Source organism: Pomacea canaliculata, linkage group LG4 (genome assembly GCF_003073045.1).
Source record: "Pomacea canaliculata isolate SZHN2017 linkage group LG4, ASM307304v1, whole genome shotgun sequence".
In the NCBI taxonomy this organism is placed as follows: domain Eukaryota; kingdom Metazoa; phylum Mollusca; class Gastropoda; order Architaenioglossa; family Ampullariidae; genus Pomacea; species Pomacea canaliculata.
The window spans coordinates 23,906,451-23,925,055 of NC_037593.1; the positions used below are offsets into that span (position 1 = coordinate 23,906,451).

At 35.8% G+C, this 18,605-nt stretch overlaps 3 protein-coding genes across 7 annotated transcripts; 2 read left to right on the forward strand and 1 right to left on the reverse strand.

Moving 5' to 3' along the window:
• Window positions 1–374: 374 nt before the first annotated feature.
• Window positions 375–7,985, reverse strand: LOC112562989 (testicular haploid expressed gene protein-like). 5 transcript variants are annotated; one of them, XM_025236654.1, is made up of 7 exons: window positions 7,832–7,985; window positions 6,635–6,722; window positions 5,179–5,245; window positions 4,363–4,427; window positions 3,898–3,964; window positions 3,231–3,546; window positions 375–2,738 (listed from the first exon to the last, which is right to left on the reverse strand). In XM_025236654.1, exons 2-7 carry the CDS (start codon window positions 6,705–6,707, stop codon window positions 2,520–2,522), a joined length of 807 nt encoding a protein of 268 aa, XP_025092439.1. In that variant the 5' UTR covers window positions 6,708–6,722; window positions 7,832–7,985; the 3' UTR covers window positions 375–2,519. The 5 variants fall into 5 exon arrangements, with proteins under 5 accessions (XP_025092439.1, XP_025092440.1, XP_025092441.1 ...); XM_025236655.1 differs by having other exon boundaries at window positions 6,635–6,718; window positions 7,832–7,981; XM_025236656.1 differs by having other exon boundaries at window positions 7,798–7,979.
• Window positions 7,986–10,006: 2,021 nt separating this feature from the next.
• LOC112563173 (exosome complex component MTR3-like) lies at window positions 10,007–13,826 on the forward strand. Its single transcript, XM_025236945.1, has 9 exons — window positions 10,007–10,256; window positions 10,579–10,636; window positions 11,023–11,101; window positions 11,232–11,406; window positions 11,774–11,834; window positions 12,223–12,308; window positions 12,684–12,743; window positions 12,859–12,972; window positions 13,511–13,826. Exons 1-9 carry the CDS (start codon window positions 10,086–10,088, stop codon window positions 13,604–13,606), a joined length of 900 nt encoding a protein of 299 aa, XP_025092730.1. The 5' UTR covers window positions 10,007–10,085; the 3' UTR covers window positions 13,607–13,826.
• Window positions 13,827–14,360: 534 nt separating this feature from the next.
• LOC112563115 (palmitoyltransferase ZDHHC22-like) lies at window positions 14,361–17,568 on the forward strand. The gene is made up of 2 exons (XM_025236868.1): window positions 14,361–14,602; window positions 15,693–17,568. The coding sequence occupies exons 1-2, from the start codon at window positions 14,597–14,599 to the stop codon at window positions 16,557–16,559; spliced, it is 873 nt and encodes a 290-aa protein (XP_025092653.1). The 5' UTR covers window positions 14,361–14,596; the 3' UTR covers window positions 16,560–17,568.
• Window positions 17,569–18,605: the final 1,037 nt, after the last annotated feature.

An 18,605-nucleotide genomic window follows, 5' to 3' on the forward strand; every position in this document is an offset into this window, starting at 1 on the left:
GAATTGTACAAGTGAAATTCATTGAGAAAAAGAAAATTTGCATTTCATAACAGTAACATATAAATTTTACTTCTCCAGTTTGAAAATAACCAAATATACTCTCACAAATGAGCTTAAAAAACAGTGTTACTGTTTTGTCTTCTGGATGTTGAACGGAAACTACAAACGCACATTGGAAAGAAGAAATTGCCATATCCAGTCAAATGAATGAATGAACTGTCTTGTAATGAGGAAACAGCCACTACCATTTCATGGCAAGATATGCCTGAAGAGCAAACATTAATTAAAAGCCATTTAGAAAGTAATTAACTCTTGAAAGCAAATGATCACCCTGTTTTGCCTCTCTGATGAATAAAAAAGCAGAATTCCAGTAATTTGGAACCAAACATATATTTAGAATTTAGAAACAGTTGTGTATTTACAAATACAGCACCAGAATACTTATGCATTTTATCTCAGAAATAATGATAAATACAGCAGGTTGGAAGGCTTAAAAATCACAAGAAATCTATTGACAAACATTATTTGTTGCATTTAATTATTATTATTTTGCATGAAAAACGCCATAGAAATGGGATGCTTCTGATTTTTTAAAAAAGATTTTAAGGCATATGGAGTCAGTTGGCAGATAGTTTACTGATTGTCTTAGTGTGCAATGTTAGCTTTAAAAATTATTAAAAAGATGCACAAGTAAACCAAATAGATATGTGAAGGTAAAATTGCTTGTTTTTTGATAGGAGTGTGTGAACATTTTTTACTTGTAATACAGCAAGCTGATCACAAAATACAAACGTGCAAATTAATACTGGTATGTAAGATTTGATAAGTATAATAAAGCACTTATTATGAAAAGTATCACATGGAGTTAATAATACTTGAAGCCTTTAACTTTTCATAAAATTGTGACAGAAAAGGCATTTTAAAATAGAGACCAGTTTTTTAAGTTATAGTACACACATACTAAATTCTGTCACACACATTAGGAGCATTAAAACATGTTTTTTATTGAGTTTTTTTTTTTTTTTTACAAAAAGCCATGAAACACTCTTGGCAAATATAAAGCAGATGTAAAATATTACCATCAAAATAATACTGAGTCACTGCATAGAATTTTGAGTCCCACATTTACAATGTTACAAATGAAAATCTAGCACACATCTTGATTCTAAAATGATAACTCTTATTTCTGGCATTCAGTTTTCAGTTTTCAAGCTAAAATAGGTTTGGTGCCAGCAAAAATACTTCCTTTTTTTGCTTGAAATAAATTTACAACTTTCTGAATGTTTGGCAAAGTCAAAAATGTTTATATAGAAAATAACGATTCTATCATCTTAGGAAAATATCATCATAGGGGGATTTTTATCAAGGAAGAACACTCTCACCACTAACATATCTCTCTGTATACATCCATGCGCTCACTTTTTTTATCACATACACATACAGTCACAGTAAAGTGGAAAAAGGAAAGGGGGGAGAGAAGCTAGGTAAAATGATGTAGAATACCTGAATTCTTTTTTGTCACAAGGATCTTTTTAAAAGTATGAACAGTATGGTGTGTTTCACCTGTAGCAGGCATGGACTAGATATATATATATATCAACACCTATTAATGTTATGTCTATAAGAAGAATAACTCTTAGAACACCCCTTTAAACTTTTTCAAGTAATTCTGGATCAGTTGTAATTACCTAGCTTTGTCCTAGTCTTCTGGATTTTATGTGTATATTTGACATTCTCTCTTATAGTTTATCGCAAAGTTGTGGGTATTTGATGAAGGACACACAAACTTCAATATCATGTGAGTGAAAAAAAAAAACCTGCATAGTAACTACAAGAGGCAACATTTTTTGTAAAAACAGCCCTCATGTAGATACTGGATTCACAAAATAATGTGTCAAAACTTATTGCACAGGACATGGAAGACATGATACAAGTAAAACTACATTATCACAGCAAAATATTTTTTTAGAAAAAAATTACTTTAGCATATATAATATAAATGATCGAAACACCACAAAACTCAAAATGCTTTTTATTTCAAACAAATCTAGTGCAAATATAATTTACTTATTTGAGAGATAAAAATATTCTTAAAGTTTTCACTTTTTTACACTGAAAGACAAACTGAAGAAAAGAAAGTAAATCTGCACACTTCAAAACAAAAGACTTTAATGCATATTTCTTGATAGTCTGCTGGATCAGAATTAAAGTAATGTGACAGTTGTTGCATAAAACTGTCAAGCAGGTGTTGACCTGGTGACAGCTGTTATTGGTTGGGGAAGCGAGGAAGGGCTAGGAGGCTCATGCCACCGTTATACATAATGCAGAAAAATGCCCATTATTCTCAAAAAAGTCTAACTTGTCTACCAACTACCATGCTAAATGTGCTGATTCTTTTTTTTTTTTTTATCTTGTTATTGAAAAATTCATAACAGGGTTACTCATTTATTTTACTTGCTTTAAAACAGGAGCTGCTCATACAAATATATTATCAATTCTTCCAGCATTGTTTGCCTACACTACTTCTTAACTTTACGTTCAAGTGGCTGGCTGAGCTCCTCAATCCGAGGTGTTGGGTGGGCGTGTCGAGCTGCAAGGGAAACTTTAAAAGGATCATAATCATCCTTGAGTAACCAGCGACTTCGTGGTCGGCTCAGCTGCAGCACTCGTGCTGATGCCATAACTTTCTTTGCTGCCTCTGAGACGTCCCACTGTACAGGCCTTGGCCAACAAAAATCCTGTAACAGTGTAAACACAGACAACATCCTCTTGTGCAACAAACAGACTCCATCAAAATTAAATAAACCAAGAATGTAATAGACAGTAACATAGATGTGACAGAGGAAGAGGCAATTATTTGAAAAAATGATGAGAATGACATGAAGAATTGCTATGACACATTAATGGCCACCTTTCCATAATTCTTCTCTTGGTCAGCTTTAGTGATACATTTCTCCAATGACTAAAGAGAAACATTTTTTTCTCACAAACTGGCATGGCAGGCCCTTTTAGACAGTCACAAACATTGAAAGATGCGGCTAAGGTAGACAAGATGTCCCAATTCTGATGCTAACGAAAACTAGCACTAACACTGAAATCAAACCCTGCTTTAATGACCAAGTTTAGGCAGAGAAAAGTTCCTTTTTATTGTTTAACTTTTAACATTTTTTATCCCATATTTCACTAAGTGTTTTGACTTAGCAGAAGCTCCTTTATTGATTGGACCTTACTTTGTGAAAAGGCCTTGGCTCGGCCAATTTTTCCATTCGTTCTGTAACGGTGGCTGTGAGCACTGCTACAGGCAAAGGGTAATATTCTCCCCACTGTGAGTCATAAGCATCGTAGCAGTTTACACGTGTTTTGGGGGCAGACATTGCTATGATGCGTGTTGATGGTTCGGCGTAAAGAGCTTCTTTTTTGACAGACATGTAAGGTGATCGTGGCATCTGATAATAAGGAGAAATCCTCTTTGGCTCACTAAGCTCTAGTACACGCTGAGAGGCAACTGCATGCTTTGCTCTTTCACTGACAGGCCATATTGGAGATCTGTACACAAATAAGGTACACCTTTTAGTAAAGCCCAGTTTCTATGCAGTCTCTTGTTTTCCTCAAATTACCACACAAAAAGCAATTGGTCATTAGTCTTAAATGTATTTTGTCTTATTATATTGAACTATCTTCAAATATGGTGGGTATTGAGCATCTTAGGCCTAATCAAATTTCATTTGAGACTTTAGCATCTATTCTATAACCATTTAGTGACTATTTCTCTCTTGCACATACACAAGCACATACATGCATGTGCACATGCACACACATATGCCTCACACACAAACACCACAACAAATATATACAGGCAGAAATAAGAGAGGAACAGTGCAAAGCTCTACAGGGTACCTGTCAGGATACCACCCAGTTTTCACAATTTTGGGTCTAGCAAGTTCATCTTCTCTATCTGTAGTATCTGAAACAATTTTGGTGGGGGAGGGGGATTTATTCAACAGCTAAAAAAACCAACTGCATTTAATAATGAAGTTGCTGTTAATCTTGATAGTATGAAAGTCTTTTCTAATTAAGTTTTAAGAACATCATTTTTTTTAACTTGGAAGAAACATCCTGTATACATTTTTATTTTTAATTGATCTACAGCAGAAAAGGAATATGATCATTTAGTTTTAAAAAAATGTGTCTTGCCTTTCCTTTTCAAAATATTTTACATGGGTTAGCAATTTTGGATCATGTCCATTGACTTTAAATCCCTGATAAATTATTATGTTGATCTATAATGACCAATCAGCAATGCATTACATAAGTTACATTTGCACAGATTTTCATATTAGTATAGATCGAATGGGCACTTACAAAAGCATGTGGCACCATTTGCCTCAGGTCTTAGTGGGACATGTGTAATCCAATACACACTTCTCCTGAAACAGAGCAAGAAGCATGCACAGTTGTCACCATTGAGCAATGTTTGTGAATTCTGCTCTTTACCATTTTTTAATTTACCTATTTTATTTCTATATTGGATTACATAATTACAACTTCAGAGAGATAAAGATCATGTATGCAAATTTATTATATGGATAGTAGACAGACACAGGAATACTCCAGGTGAGTGTAAGAGGGATAGACTGATATAGAGAGACATAGAGAAAGAATGAGGAAAATTGATGTAGAAAATTAAACTGCATGTAGACTTCATATTTTAATGTACCCAAGAAGTTTATGTTCAGTATATATAGCTGTAATGAATGGCATTAAAGCTTCTTAACTCGCTTGAAACGTTTATGACAATATATTTTTTTGTTTTGCTAGCTTACATAACTGATCTTGAATTAAAACACTTGAGTACGGGGCTGGACTTAGAAAGTTTAGTTAGAACAATGTGCGGATTAAATCTGCGTGATATGTGATTTGTTTTTCTTTTCACTCACATATGCACTTTGTTAATTGTTGTTGCTCTGGTTGTTAACACTTATAATTGCATGATTGTTGTACATGCACTACTGGCGCGTCCAACGTGGATGAACATATATACATGTATCGATATATCTTGGTTGAGACTTAATGAACTAATACGTTTTAATCCTACACACACCATGCTGCTGCTCTTGCTTCAAATGATCGTGAATATATATATAGATAACAATAGATCGTCATCGATTTCTAGCATACCTGTCATCAAGTTTGGTTGAGACTGTTTTTGGTCGAGCAAGGTAGTCCAGCCGTCGTCCCGTCAGACCTGTGATTAAGATAAGCAGGCGGTCACAGTTCAGTTCACTAAAACATTTCAACTGACAAAAAAGTCGGTGATATGTTTTTTTTTTCTGCATACTAAAAGAATCCGCTCACCGTTACCAACTGGAGGCTGTGTCGTCTGCTCCGTCGTCATCATTGCTTCACATGCTCTGTCGGTCGTCTGTCACTGTCGCTAGGTACACTGCAGGGATTGACTCGTAGCGAACTTTGATTGGCTACAACTTGTCTACCGCGATAAACTTCGTGCGTCCCCCACGGCGGCGAGTTCTTGCAACTTACGGGTACCTGGCCCGACAAAGGCAGGTGAAGGGCGCCGACAGGTGTACACTGTATTTAAAGTTGCCGACCGTGACGGTTCATTGACTGAAGTGCCGAGACGGCCACGAGGATTAGTGCTTGTCCTGTGAAGTAGACCGAATAAGCTCCTCGATCTTGACTTGCGTTCCACGGAATGAAATAATTAAACCTAAAAGGTTCAATGGTGTGTGAAGCCAATGAAGTATAAACCTTTTCACATCAATGGTGTGTGACGCGAATCAAAAAGAATTAAAGTACTGTATTGAGTACTGTCATCTCTTGTGCGTCCGAGCGCGGGTTTTGCGTATCGAGTATATAACTTTTCCTCAAATGCTGGCAAGAAAATTTAATTCTGGGATGTATATTGTCTGCTTAATTATTGTGAGTTGTAGATTATTCCGAAAAATTGTTTTGAAAGTCCACCCTTGAGGCGTTGCTAGTTTGATTGGTCAGGTCCGCTGAAAAGGTCATTACTGTAAATTATTAACATGTTTTGTTTTGTTTTGTTTTGTTTGTTTTGTTTTTGTTTTGTCGGTCAATGCACTCCGTTAGTTCCTGCGTTCACCAGTAAAACACCTGCAAGTGGACAATTAAGTCTCCAACAGACATAACGTAATGCAGTCTTATGACAACAGGTCTAGGTCCTGGGATTTACCTGAGGCAGAAATCGTGTATGCAACATATCACATAGACTAACCTCCATACTAAACACCTGTAGAGATCTGTTATCTCCGACGTACAGCACTAGAGAAAACATAACAAGTTTCTTTAAAGAAACCTAAGTTGACATGCCGATGTTAGTTAAGATGTTAAAACAGCGAATATAGCGATTTTTCTTTGAAAATTATACTACAAATACTTATAATAAACTGACGTCAAACAGGTGATCAACCATGCAATAAATAAAAACATGAGTGACGACTGTTCATTCGAGCACTACCAACCTGTGCAGAATACCGTCTGATGTAGCAGTAATTTTCTTTTGATTTTCAGTGAGATTTGTTAAACATTTTAATTTAACCTTAATGTTAACTGTAACTACTATAACCAAGAAGGCAGAGAGTAAAGCTCAAACCATGGTAACGATCTGGCTTTTCTTTGCGGAAGTGCTTCTTCCCCATAGCGCTGGAGCTCAAAACCTTTGCCATAGGTCCAGGAACTAACTGACACACAAACAGCTCATAATTAATCTTCTGATCGTCAATGGCCTGCCAGCTGCAGCCATTCAAACATCAAGAAAGCTGTGCTTTAAAAAAACTTATATCAAAGTATGCATCAGATCAATATTAAGTTATTAATCTTTGGAATGGTTTTCTTTTTCTTGACAAAAAAGGTCTGCCCTGAAGCGAGCAGGGTTCGAAAAAATGGCGATAAATTTTGGCTTTTTTCATACATTCTACTTTTTAAAAAGACTTTTTTCCCACAGGTTTCTGTGGGGATGAATGATATAAACAACCCAGTGCAATCCTGGCTTAACATTTATGCTGCTGTTACGGACATAAGACATCTTTAAGTAGATGGGCCCCGACTTAACTGGACATATTTTTCGGCAACAAATTAAACAATAAATAACAAGAAAACGAAAAAAAACATGTTCCGGAGGGTCTTCAGCTGCAATGTTTATCTCCTTCTGCTGAACGACGGTCACATCACTTACTGTTTCACCCCGCCCCCTCAAACTCTACCAAAACCAGGGTAATCGAGCTGCTTTTAAAATTTAGTACACACTTAATAAAATAAATACTTAAATAACACACTTAAGTACATAGATGTGCTTCCTTCCATAGCACTAGAGAAATCCCTTCCCCTCACAGACACATTCACACACCTAACTCTTTCATGGCGTGGCCACAGAGACTATGTTATTTTCTGAAATTAGTTCAGTTCGTTTCATGCCGACAGATTCAAATAACTGGCGTGCGGTTAAATTTATCCCCGGTGTAGAAAATGTTATCCTTCGTCAACAGACATTGCAGCTGGCAAAGGATCGATACCACCTGTGGCTGTGTTGACAATAGCTAGGTAGGTATACAATCAGTCTCAATTTTACACTCACTGTTGCTGCAAGACTTGCATGCGCTGCTCGCCACTTCTAAACTATTCAGTGTGGAGCACGATAGCCGCCAGCTAAGCAAGCAATGAGCTAGCACACGATAACATTGTGTAACAAATCTTCGCGACGTGGGGAGACGTAACCTTTGCATTCACGTCGGCGATAACATAAAGAACGTTACTCACACCACGGACGTGTATGAAACAAGTTCGTGCTCACATGTCAACGGCAACCAAGCCGGGCCAGGCGACAGTTCTCTCGGGCAATGGAAGCATTATTAGAACCCATGTAATATCAGCGACTTTTACTGAAGAACACATGCAATGAGTTGCACGAACTTTCTAGATGTTAACACGTCTCTAGCTTGCGTAAAACATACATGACGTACGTTATACGTCATGCAACGTGACCTTCCTAACGCGTAATCTATATATAGCTCTTCTGCTTTTATGCAGTTTTATATATATATGTTATATATATATTCTGTTTTTATAGAGTAAAATTTATATTCTTATTATTCTTATTCCTTTTCACCTCCATTGGAGCATATATATATATAGGGCCTGAAAAAATATATATATAGCTCTTCTATTTTTTTATAGTTATAAATATATCTTCTGTTTATATAGTGTTATATATATATATGTAGCTCATCCTCTGTTTGCATAGTTCAGTGGTTCTTAACCGGGGTTCGATCGAACCCTAGGGGTTCGGTGAGTCGGTCTTGGGGGTTCGCCACGGAGGTCAAGACACACCCGCAATTTGTGAGGACACTAAAGAAGGGTTCGGTGAATGTGCATATGAAACTTGTGGGTTCGGTACCTCAAACAAGGTTAAGAACCACTGGCATAGTTATATAGATTTAGCTGTTCTGTTTGTATACAGTTACATGCAAATGCGTTACAAAGACTTACGAAATTCCATCCTAGGGCCAGAAATTCCTTCTAACTTGTTCTTACTTTTTAGTCTTGGGAATTAGTAGATATTTAATGAAAATTAAGTGGTGTGCTTAAGTGGAAATGGTATACATCCTTTATCTGGGTGGACCTGTCGCTCACCGAGTCACACATTTTCACTTCCGATCATCCAGTTAAGACAGTCCCTAAAAAAAATAAAATCAGAGTAACAAACAAAAAACAAATAAAGAAACAAACACACAAACAAAAAAGCACAAACAACACCCCCGAGATGGTAGTCTTGCAATGTTTGAGTATTCTCCTTTAGTTTGGGTGGTCGAAATTCTCTGGCTTGCTTTTGAGATCCATCAGTTGCTTGGCAAATTAACTTTATTATATCCATTTGCTGCCTTCCTATTGACTTAATCGTCATCTCCAATCATCGACAGAAAAAGGTTTTCCTGATAAGCCCAGTATGCGTTCCGTTGCACTACGGGCCATGTTATATTTATGCAGGCCGATGATAAAAACTCTGTTGCTTAATTTGTTGAAGCAAGTACTTTGGTCAGTCAGTGCATCTTGGGCGATACTTGTGGGTCCATAGCAAGGAGACAATGATCAGTGTGTCAGGGAATACAGTTCGTTACTTGGTTGCGCTGTTGCCACATACGTACAGCTACATATCCTGCTAGCAGTTATCAGCCATCTGGACATCGAGATGGGCCCAGGCTTTTCCTGCAGTAGATCGTCATTGAGGCTTTCCCTGCTTATAGCTGTGACCATTTTGTACAGGTAGGCTTGGTCGATATATACTAAGTTCGCTGACTTCGATTTCATGAAGAGGATCACCGTCGGCAATGAGTCGAAATCCTTCTGAAGAAAGTGGCAATGATGCACAATTAGCCAATGCATTTCCAATTGGTCTTTAAACGCTTCCGCAGGTGAAACTATGTCCTCACTTTGCCCTCTTCATTCTGCTTTCTTTATCTTCTCTTTCTTTCATCCAATCTTCCCTTGCTTGTTTTCTTTTCATAATTGCTGTCACTTTTCTGCAGGTTTCTATGACCATAATTATATGTACGTGATTCTTAATTCTTGTGTCCACGGTTTCTGTGCACCTGAAGCAAACTTCGAGACGTGCCTTAATTCTTCCTCAGAGAAGTGTCCCCTTCTTAAAAGCTTTTATAGGCAGACTGACAGCTGTATAACTTATGATTATCTACCGTACCAAGTCATATACATCTGTGACTACCTTCGGTTACAGTCAAAGGTTCAGCAATGCTATAAATCGTATACATGCCTGGGCTGACAATGAACTTTTTGCTTTTGAGACCAGCTGTGTTTTCTTTATGTACAATGCTTTGAGCCTGCCTTTGGTGGTGGAGTAATTTAAAACGCTATCAATTTTATTATTATTATTAAACAGTAAATTTTCTGTTGCAGCGAATGGGTTCGAAACACTAAACAAATAAAATTAAATCTAAAACCCGTATCAACGCACCAAAATAAAATATACAACAGCAGCCACACACTTCTGGTGTCTGAAGAATGAAATCGGTGCTAAGAGGTGTGCGTGTATGGGTGGTGGTTGCTGCCCGAAACAAAAGGTAACTCTTAGAAATCGTTGTTACTTCTCTCCCTTGCCAAATGTGGTCGTAGCCATGCCTGACACGCGACGAATTGTTGGGCCAGAAACCTCACAAAGCCCGTACAATCTGTGTTCCAGTTTTCGAGCGTCTTCACTTAAGGTAGGAAGGCAACAGCCTGTGAAACACGTAGTTTTATATTTTCTGAACTAAGCAATTAATTAGTGAAGAAATTAACATGATATGTAAAGACATGACTACCAGTTCAATACACTGGCATTTCAATTCCAAAAAGAATCTATTTATGTAATTGTGTTCTTGGAAAACAAAGGTAAAAAGTTATAAATACATGAATAATCTATAACTAAACATATTTAATAGCATTTTCCAACTTTAATTTTATGTCTTGAGATGATGTTAACCAATAGTTCAAGTAATCCAAAAAGTAATGTCTCAGAATTATTATTTTACCTATTTTCTTCAGCTCCTCAATGAAGGCCGTCGTGCAGATGGAAGAAATGAATCACAGCATCGTCCTGTTTGTATGCAATATTTTCTAGTGATGCAGTGTTAAAAGCTAGAGAACCTAGCATTTATAATATCTCAACTTTAAATTTATTTTTTCAGTCTTTCTTTAAGAAAAATAATTTAATACAAAAAGTAATGATTATACCTCATGTAAACATATTAATAATTTTGTAATAGTAGTTGACGCATTTGTTTTCTTGCCTGAATCAGATGCTTAATAATTTACTATTTAAAGCATTCCTAAGATTTGTGGATTTACTGAAAAAGTCTTTTCTCAGTCTTGCTTCTTTCTCCATAATATCTGCTGTTCCATGCACTCCATAGCCTGTTACACTGTTAGTGTGAATGTGACAAGCATTTAAAGATTTTAATTAATATTCCAAGAACAATACCGTTACAGATATGCGAGCAGGATTGATTACTCAGGCACAAGGTTCAGCTTATGTGGAGCTAAATCGCACTAAAGTCATATGTGCTGTGTATGTATGACTTTTGGTTCTGTAGTGTTTTATATTTTCAGTTAATTTTTCTGTGCAATAACTTTTTCGCTAATGCAATCTGCTACAAATTACCTTAATTCACTCTTTGGCAATACTTCTTTTACTTTAGGTATGGACCCAGAGAGGTTGCTCGTCGAGAAGATGTTCAGATGCAAGGTCAGGTGACATGTGAATTCAAGTTTGCACCTTTCTCATGTCATGTCAGACGCCAGCCAGTCCAAGACAGTCAGGAAAAAGATCTTTCAACACAATTGTTAGAAGCGATTAGACCAGCTATCTGTTTGGTGAGTGATCTGGGTCTTTTTAATTTGATTTAATTAAAGTTCCATAATGAATGAAATGTATTCTTTGTAGATCAGTATGTAGTTAAATATAGGCACATACCAAGCAAGAAATAAATGGATTAATATTATTTAAGCTTTTTATTTTTAAATGCCAAGTTTCTACTCTTCATAGGAAAAGAAGAAAACGATATATGCCTGTAGTTAATAAATTTTTATCATTAAAAGGCCAGAGTTCATTCATTTGACTGTAACTACCAGATCCAGTGTGATCTATTTTGGTCTTGATGCTATGCATTATGTTTCCATTATCATTATTAACGTTATTAACACTGCTCTGATGAAATTTGTTGTTATTCTTTTCTCGTAGGATAAGTTTCCCAAATTACAAGTGGATGTGTATGTAACTGTACTGGAGAATGATGGAAGTGGTGAGTCTGATTATTGGTAAATTGTCCTTGGTACATGGTGGTATAGTCACATGACTTACCTGACCCATTACAAACTTAGCCATTATTAGTTGGTGATCCAATGTCTTTTAAGTCACTACTATTTGATTTAAAAAATGTTAGAAAAATGAAAACCACCATGTTTGTGGTGCCTTCTCCATGTGGACATTTGATGTTTTATCAGAAGTACTGTTTTGGATGTACACTTTTGTTGGCTATAAGTGTAATTACAATTAATTTGAAATGAATAAATGTATAGCTACTAAAATAATAGGCAAAAGAGAAATGAATTTTTGGCATTCTTGTCAACTGTGAAGAAAACAAGTAGAGTTACTGTTTACGTGTTACTGTACTGGCTTTACTGTTTCAGCTCTTGCTGCTGCCATTACCTGCGCCTCCATAGCAGTAGCATCAGCTGGAATCGACATGTATGACCTGGTTATTGGCAGCAGTGCTGTAAGTTTCATGATGCTATTTACAACAGATTTTGTACAGTTGACACAGAGGTAGTTGTGACAACTTTGGTCATACATGTATTTTTGTTTAAAAATTAACTTTCCTGCACATATTTATTTTACCTCTGCGTTTCTGCTGGTGAATGGGCATTTCACAGTTTTCTCTTTAGCTATGGGAAGACATTACTTTGGTTTCAAAATTTCATTTTGATCCCCCTTGGTGTGTATGCAAGACTGTTTAAGATCCTGTGAAGTTGGTACAATTTGTGGCATCAGACATTTTTTATTTATTTAATACATTTTATTACTTCAATTAAAGGGTTTGACACAACATAAACTGTCATATATCAAAGTCTTCTGTGAACTTATATTTCAGAAAATCCTTGGAGAAAGAATATTTGTTGATCCAACCAACAGTGAAGAAAATACATGCATGGTAAGAAACTGTGTTGTTTAAAGTATTTTTTAAAATGTTTGATGGAGAGAGTTGATGTTATTACATTATTTTGCTATTGCCTATATCCTTCATTCTCAAACTTGCTTTCTGACAGGATGATGATCCAGCCAGAGTTGGGGGACAGCTGACAATTGGACTGTTGCCATCATTAAATCAAGTGTCAGAATTGACCTTCCAGGGAGACATTGGTTTCAACGTGTTGTCTCAAGTAAATTTTCTTTTTGCCAATGCACTTTGCTTAGCAATTATGAATCTCCTTAAAAAAAGTTACGTTACTTGACATTACCAGAGTGTACAGATAGCAATCATCAGTTTCATATAGTTTTGGTTCTGTAAACTCCCTGCATCTGAAATATGTAGGCTGTAGCAGATGTCATAGTATTTGCTATGGATTTACACAATGCCCATTTAAGCAAAGCAGAAGCTAGTGTTTTGAATAGTAAATGAATAGTAAACTCCACAAGAAACTTTTACCACACTGAACCTGCATTCTATAAACCAGTACTGAAATAATGGATAGTCACCAAATGTATTATTATTGATAGCTGCAGCCAATATGTTACATTGCTAATTATGGTAACTTCTTGCTGTGTCTTAAAAATCAACCGTATAACTTAAGCTTAGCTATAACTAAGGCCATTTATTTGTGACATCAGGTATGATGAAATTAAAGGATGGAATGACTTACAAACACTTTGTACATGCATATGCTTTTATATTTATTCTACACAACCTTGATTTTGCAGGCAGTACAAATTTGCCAGGACACCTGCCACAAATTATATCCTGTGGTACAGCAGACCCTTGAGAAGATAGTCAAAGACAAACATAAAAATATTTGATGGCTAATTTGTACCATTTTTAGATCTTTGTCTCATTGTTTAAAAAAAAATACAGTGTCCAGAGCATAAAGACTGCATACATTTTATTACATTAGCTTGAGCTTGAAATTGGTAGAAATTTGAGAGATGCTGTGATTATTATGGGTTATATGTATAAGTTTATGAATGACACTGATGATTGTCGAATAAATGTTTAGAAAATAAAACACTGTAGAGCCAATCCAAGTTGTGTTTTGTATGTACTTAGCAGTTGATTACAATCTTGGACAAGTAAGAGCCCATACTACATCATCTCCCACATCTCTCCCCACACCCTACAAAAAAAAAACTGCACAAAAATAAAACTGTAGATGAGTTGGAATATATACCCATGCACTCACTTCACTACATTTTGTTGTGCTATATATATATAAACAAGAATAAGTAGCAACATACCTTGTAGATTAGTTTATCTAATGTTTCACTGCATGTTGCCCTAATGTGCCTATTGCCTCTGTTGTCTTCTTTAGTATTTTTCCCTTAACATTTACCATCCTTCATTTTTACCTTCATACATAGCATTTCTTTCATATCCTGTACTTAATGATTTTTGATTCAAACGCACAGCACACGATCCTGCACGAGCTGCACTATATAAAGCATGCATTTATAATAATACAATGGGAGATAAAGTGTCCTAGGGGTGCAATGGCCTCCCTTGGACAAACTCCTGAATGCTTCATCGTACCACGAACTTAGTTAAGCGTAAGGATCATTTTGCTTTTACCTGCAGCATCGAATTGTACCAAAACGTAGACAAGATCTGTATTAAAAGAATGTAACACTTTATATACATATACTGATTTCTTACGCATGAAGTTTCATGATACTACAGCACTTACCAAGCTTAACACAATTGCAGTTTGTAAGAGATATCACACAGGAAGCGTTTGCTGAATTTCCTTTACATCAAGGCCATTAGTGAGGGATACAACTGTATGAAACAAATTCATGAAGGTAATCCCATTAATCTGTGTTAAGCTTCTTTATTGTGTTAAGTAGTAACTTCGTACAAAGATAACCGCCACAGTTTTTGATCTTTATTTTACAATTTAAGTACATAAGACGGATAGCTTCCCCTGTCAATTTAGAGTAGCCTCCCATTAAAATTTAATGTTATAAAACCTTAACATGTCAACTTCATATAAGTTACAATTTTTACAAAGATTGTAAAACAATATAATATGATTTGTTTTCCTTTTTTAATATGTAGAACTTAAGATTTTTATCCTCAAATAAAATAATAAGGATAAGGGAAAGACTGCACCTGCAGATTTTCTTATGTGAAATGAAGTCAAATGGAATAAGTTTCACTACTTCTCACTCTGGTTGGTCTTTCACCCACGAGGGCCTTTTTTTCTCCGACTAAAGATGTGCGTGGTAACACGAGATCTTTGTTCCTTTTACTAAAGGTTTACGTGGAGAGGAACAACTTACGAGTATATAAACCAATTTTTTGTGCTCCCGAGAAGGGTAGCTAAATGATGAAATGTAGTTAATTAAATTATCAGCAAGGTGAGTGCTGGAGCAGAAGTGCATTGATTACTAGATGTTCTCACTGTGCTACTATTGTCTGCACAGCCTTGCCCCAGCATACCTATCTGAGCTAATGTTTTACCAGTTACCACCCAAGTCGGTGTCTTTGGTCTGCTTATGTTACCTGTGCCAGCATCAGAGGGAAGAAATTCAGCCCTACTGTTTCGAATTCTCTGCTTCTTTCTCTTCAAACTGTCTGTACTTCGAAGCTTTCAAGTTCGGCCTCAAAGCCCACCCCTTTAAGAAATGTGTCACCTAATCAAATTTTGTTCTGCTCACTCCTCTGTTTATTTTCTTCTATGCACTTTGATCATGTTTGCCAGGATGTTATCCGTTTGTGCTTCTTTTACTGTTGGTTTGTTTGTAATCTTTCATGTATGAGCTTTACAAATTCAATTATCATTAGAAGTATTTAATGATATAATATTGAGATTTTTTATTGTTTTAAATGTTTATGGATTTTTTAAATATTTATGTACATAAAGTACTTATTTTCCCCAATTTGTTTCAGAACAGAGATGTCAAAAAAAATTGGGAATGGAAACTAGCTGCACTAAACATTGTAGGCATCTTGTATTTTGTTATATTATCCATCAGCTCATTAATAATTAATCTCTTCATCACAATGCCAGATGCCTTTGGATATGACCCACAACTTCTGTTCTATAGCCGTGCATCTGTTGTGTATATCTTCATTGTTCTCATTTTGAACTATTTATGCCTGGTCTACTTCAAGAAACACTCTTATGTGTCATCGGCACACAGTGCATTACCAAAATTCATTTCACAGGAGCCAGGTGGTTTCCAAACATGCAACAGATGTGCACTTTTTTGTCCACCACGGGCCAAACATTGTCCACTGTGTCAGCATTGTGTCTTGAAGCGAGATCACCATTGTTTCTTTGGAGGCTGCTGTGTTGGATTCCACAACCAAAGATATTTCATTGTCTTTTGTTTTTATGGCATTGTTGGAGCTCTGTACACCACTGCGGTTACCTTTCGGTACCTAAGTAAATATTATGTTAATGTGCTAAGTCTTCAGGTGTATTCTTATTTTTTACCATTCTTGCTGTGGAACTGGACAGTAGGTCAAGTGCAGGCTAACATTGTTGCTATGGTGATATATGGCTTCTTTTGTTTTTTCGCGTTATGTGGCTGTTGCTATTATTTTGCTTTTCAGTGCATGCTTCTTGTAACGGGGCAAACTTCTTATGAATATGTCAAGGGTATTACAGAGTACAAGCGCCCACTGCTGGTAAACATAGCCTCAGTCTTTGGACCATTTTGGTTCTTAAACTTCATATTTCCAGTCCCTTGCTTGAAGAGTGGTGAGGATGGAATTAACTGGAGGGAACATTTAGACTTGAAAAATAGATAAGTAATAATAAAGAAGATTGATATATGTTATTTCCTGATTAAAGGTGTATATCTGACATCAGATAATCAACACGTCCATTAAGTCTCTAACATTCTGGAATGTGTCTGGAAAATTGTTTACCCTAATGTTTTAATGATGCAGTTGTTCTGCAAATGTGCTTTGCAAAAATTGATGAAAGGGACTGAGACACAGTCTGAGATGTAATGTCTAATCTCTAAACTAGCTACAGAATGACAATTATTATTTATTAAATAGAAAAACTTGCAAAATAATTGTTTAAATTCCCAGTCAGTTTTTTCCTTCCCCATCGCATAGTTGTTAACCTGTGATGGAGTTAAGGCCAGACCAAGTCAAATGTGAACTACAGTTTAAAACTGCTGGCAAGTTAACATATCACTGTTATTTGTTACAAAAATACTTCCTGCATTTTTTTTTACATTTTATGAAAAGAAAATGTAATGGATATTGGTGTAGATATCTTTTTGGTTGAGGTGTTATTGAGAAAGTTACAAGAACATTCCAGCTGATCTCAGTAACAGAAGTTTTGAATACAAAAGCATAGTATTTGCATTCACACTAATTGAAGTCCTATACTCTAATGTAGATTTTATTTTTAGATTCTTTAAAAATTTACCTACACCCTTAGTTTTTATATCCTGCTGAAATATTCTGAATAACATTCTGGAGATTTGCTGTTCAGTTTCACATCCATTTTACTTTGCTGTTTGTTGATTAGCACTGCTGATAATGGATAATATTAATCTAATCAAGGTGCACTCCAAAGGTATTGTAAATATGTATTACCTAATTATAGTCCGCTGTTGGAGTTTTATTTTTGACTTATATGTTGCTGAGATCATAACAGGATTGTTTTGATGAAATGTATTTTTTTAATCAAGTTTATTGTATCTAAACAAATTTCTTTGCAAAACAATGGGTGATGTCTAACTAACAAATCAGCAATAAAAAGGTGTATTTTTTTTCTGATGAAATATAAGTGAAATTTAAATGATGAAATACGTAGCAGGTTCAAGTTTTTTTTTATGTATTTGGAAGTGTGCATATTTTTGCTTTTTTTTCTCTGCATCTCTCACTCCTCTCTTTGCTCCTACACACAAACATGCATGCACACAAACCACACATTTGAGGCCAGGGAAAAGATTGAGTTAAAGTTAAGATTGAGGGGGACAAAGACAATTAGTTTGTTGAGGAACTGGTGAACGAGAATGAAAATCATCTCAAAAATACCAAAGCGTAATGGTTTGACTTTAATAATCATTTTAAGGATAGTGGTCATAAACAATAGATTTACTCAACATATATACATTTTTTAGGCTTAAATTAGAATAATTTTTAAAAGAAAAGAAATTAAAGCCTTTATCTTTTATCCTCTCCTCACCTGCCAGCACCTACTGGCTTTTCAAACATGATAAAGAAACATAAGCTAATATCATTTTACATGATTTTCCAGACATAAAACAAGTAATTATGTGGACTGGCCAAAATTTCTTTTATAAGAAAAAAAAAAATGTATAAGCCAGCCCGACATTTGCATGCATACTCGTCCTAATTCTCAGTCCCTGAAGAAATTTATGGAAATCGATGCAAATGTTTTGAATATGGAAGCAAATTAAAGGAGACAAACCATTACTTAAAATTTTATCAGTTCTACAAATAACAATAATATAGGACATACCATGAGACCAATCATGACAGCGCACCAAACATGCAGCCTGAGGATTTCATCAAGTGAAGCGTTTAACAACATTTTTCTTGCAGAGTGATGCAGCTTTATGGAAATGGGATTCATGAATCCTACAGAAAAATACAATATTGAATTAGTAAACTGTTGTTGTCAGAATTATTATTTAACAGGGAGTAGCAGTTTGCATTTTGATTGAAAATACTGAAATAATCTTGGGATCCGACCTGGTCCAGACAACTTTGCTGCTCCAGACAACTTTGCGACCAGAGTCAGTACGCGGGGCCCTGGCAGTGTCATTTGTGATGCCCCGCATATTTGTATGATCTGACGGTGACAAAAGA

Bases quoted from the DNA above. Each gene is read 5' to 3' on its own strand.
- LOC112563173 (XM_025236945.1), top strand. From the start codon at position 10,086: ATGGGTGGTGGTTGCTGCCCGAAACAAAAGGTAACTCTTAGAAATCGT. The intron at 10,257-10,578 runs GTAGGAAGGCAA...TATTTTCTTCAG, and splicing joins TTCGAGCGTCTTCACTTAAG to CTCCTCAATGAAGGCCGTCG. The intron at 12,309-12,683 runs GTAAGTTTCATG...CTTATATTTCAG, and splicing joins TGGTTATTGGCAGCAGTGCT to AAAATCCTTGGAGAAAGAAT.
- LOC112562989 (XM_025236654.1), bottom strand. From the start codon at position 6,707: ATGGCAAAGGTTTTGAGCTCCAGCGCTATGGGGAAGAAGCACTTCCGC. The intron at 5,246-6,634 runs GTTTGAGCTTTA...TCTTAATCACAG, and splicing joins AAAGCCAGATCGTTACCATG to GTCTGACGGGACGACGGCTG. The intron at 2,739-3,230 runs GTAAGGTCCAAT...ACACTGTTACAG, and splicing joins AGCCAAGGCCTTTTCACAAA to GATTTTTGTTGGCCAAGGCC.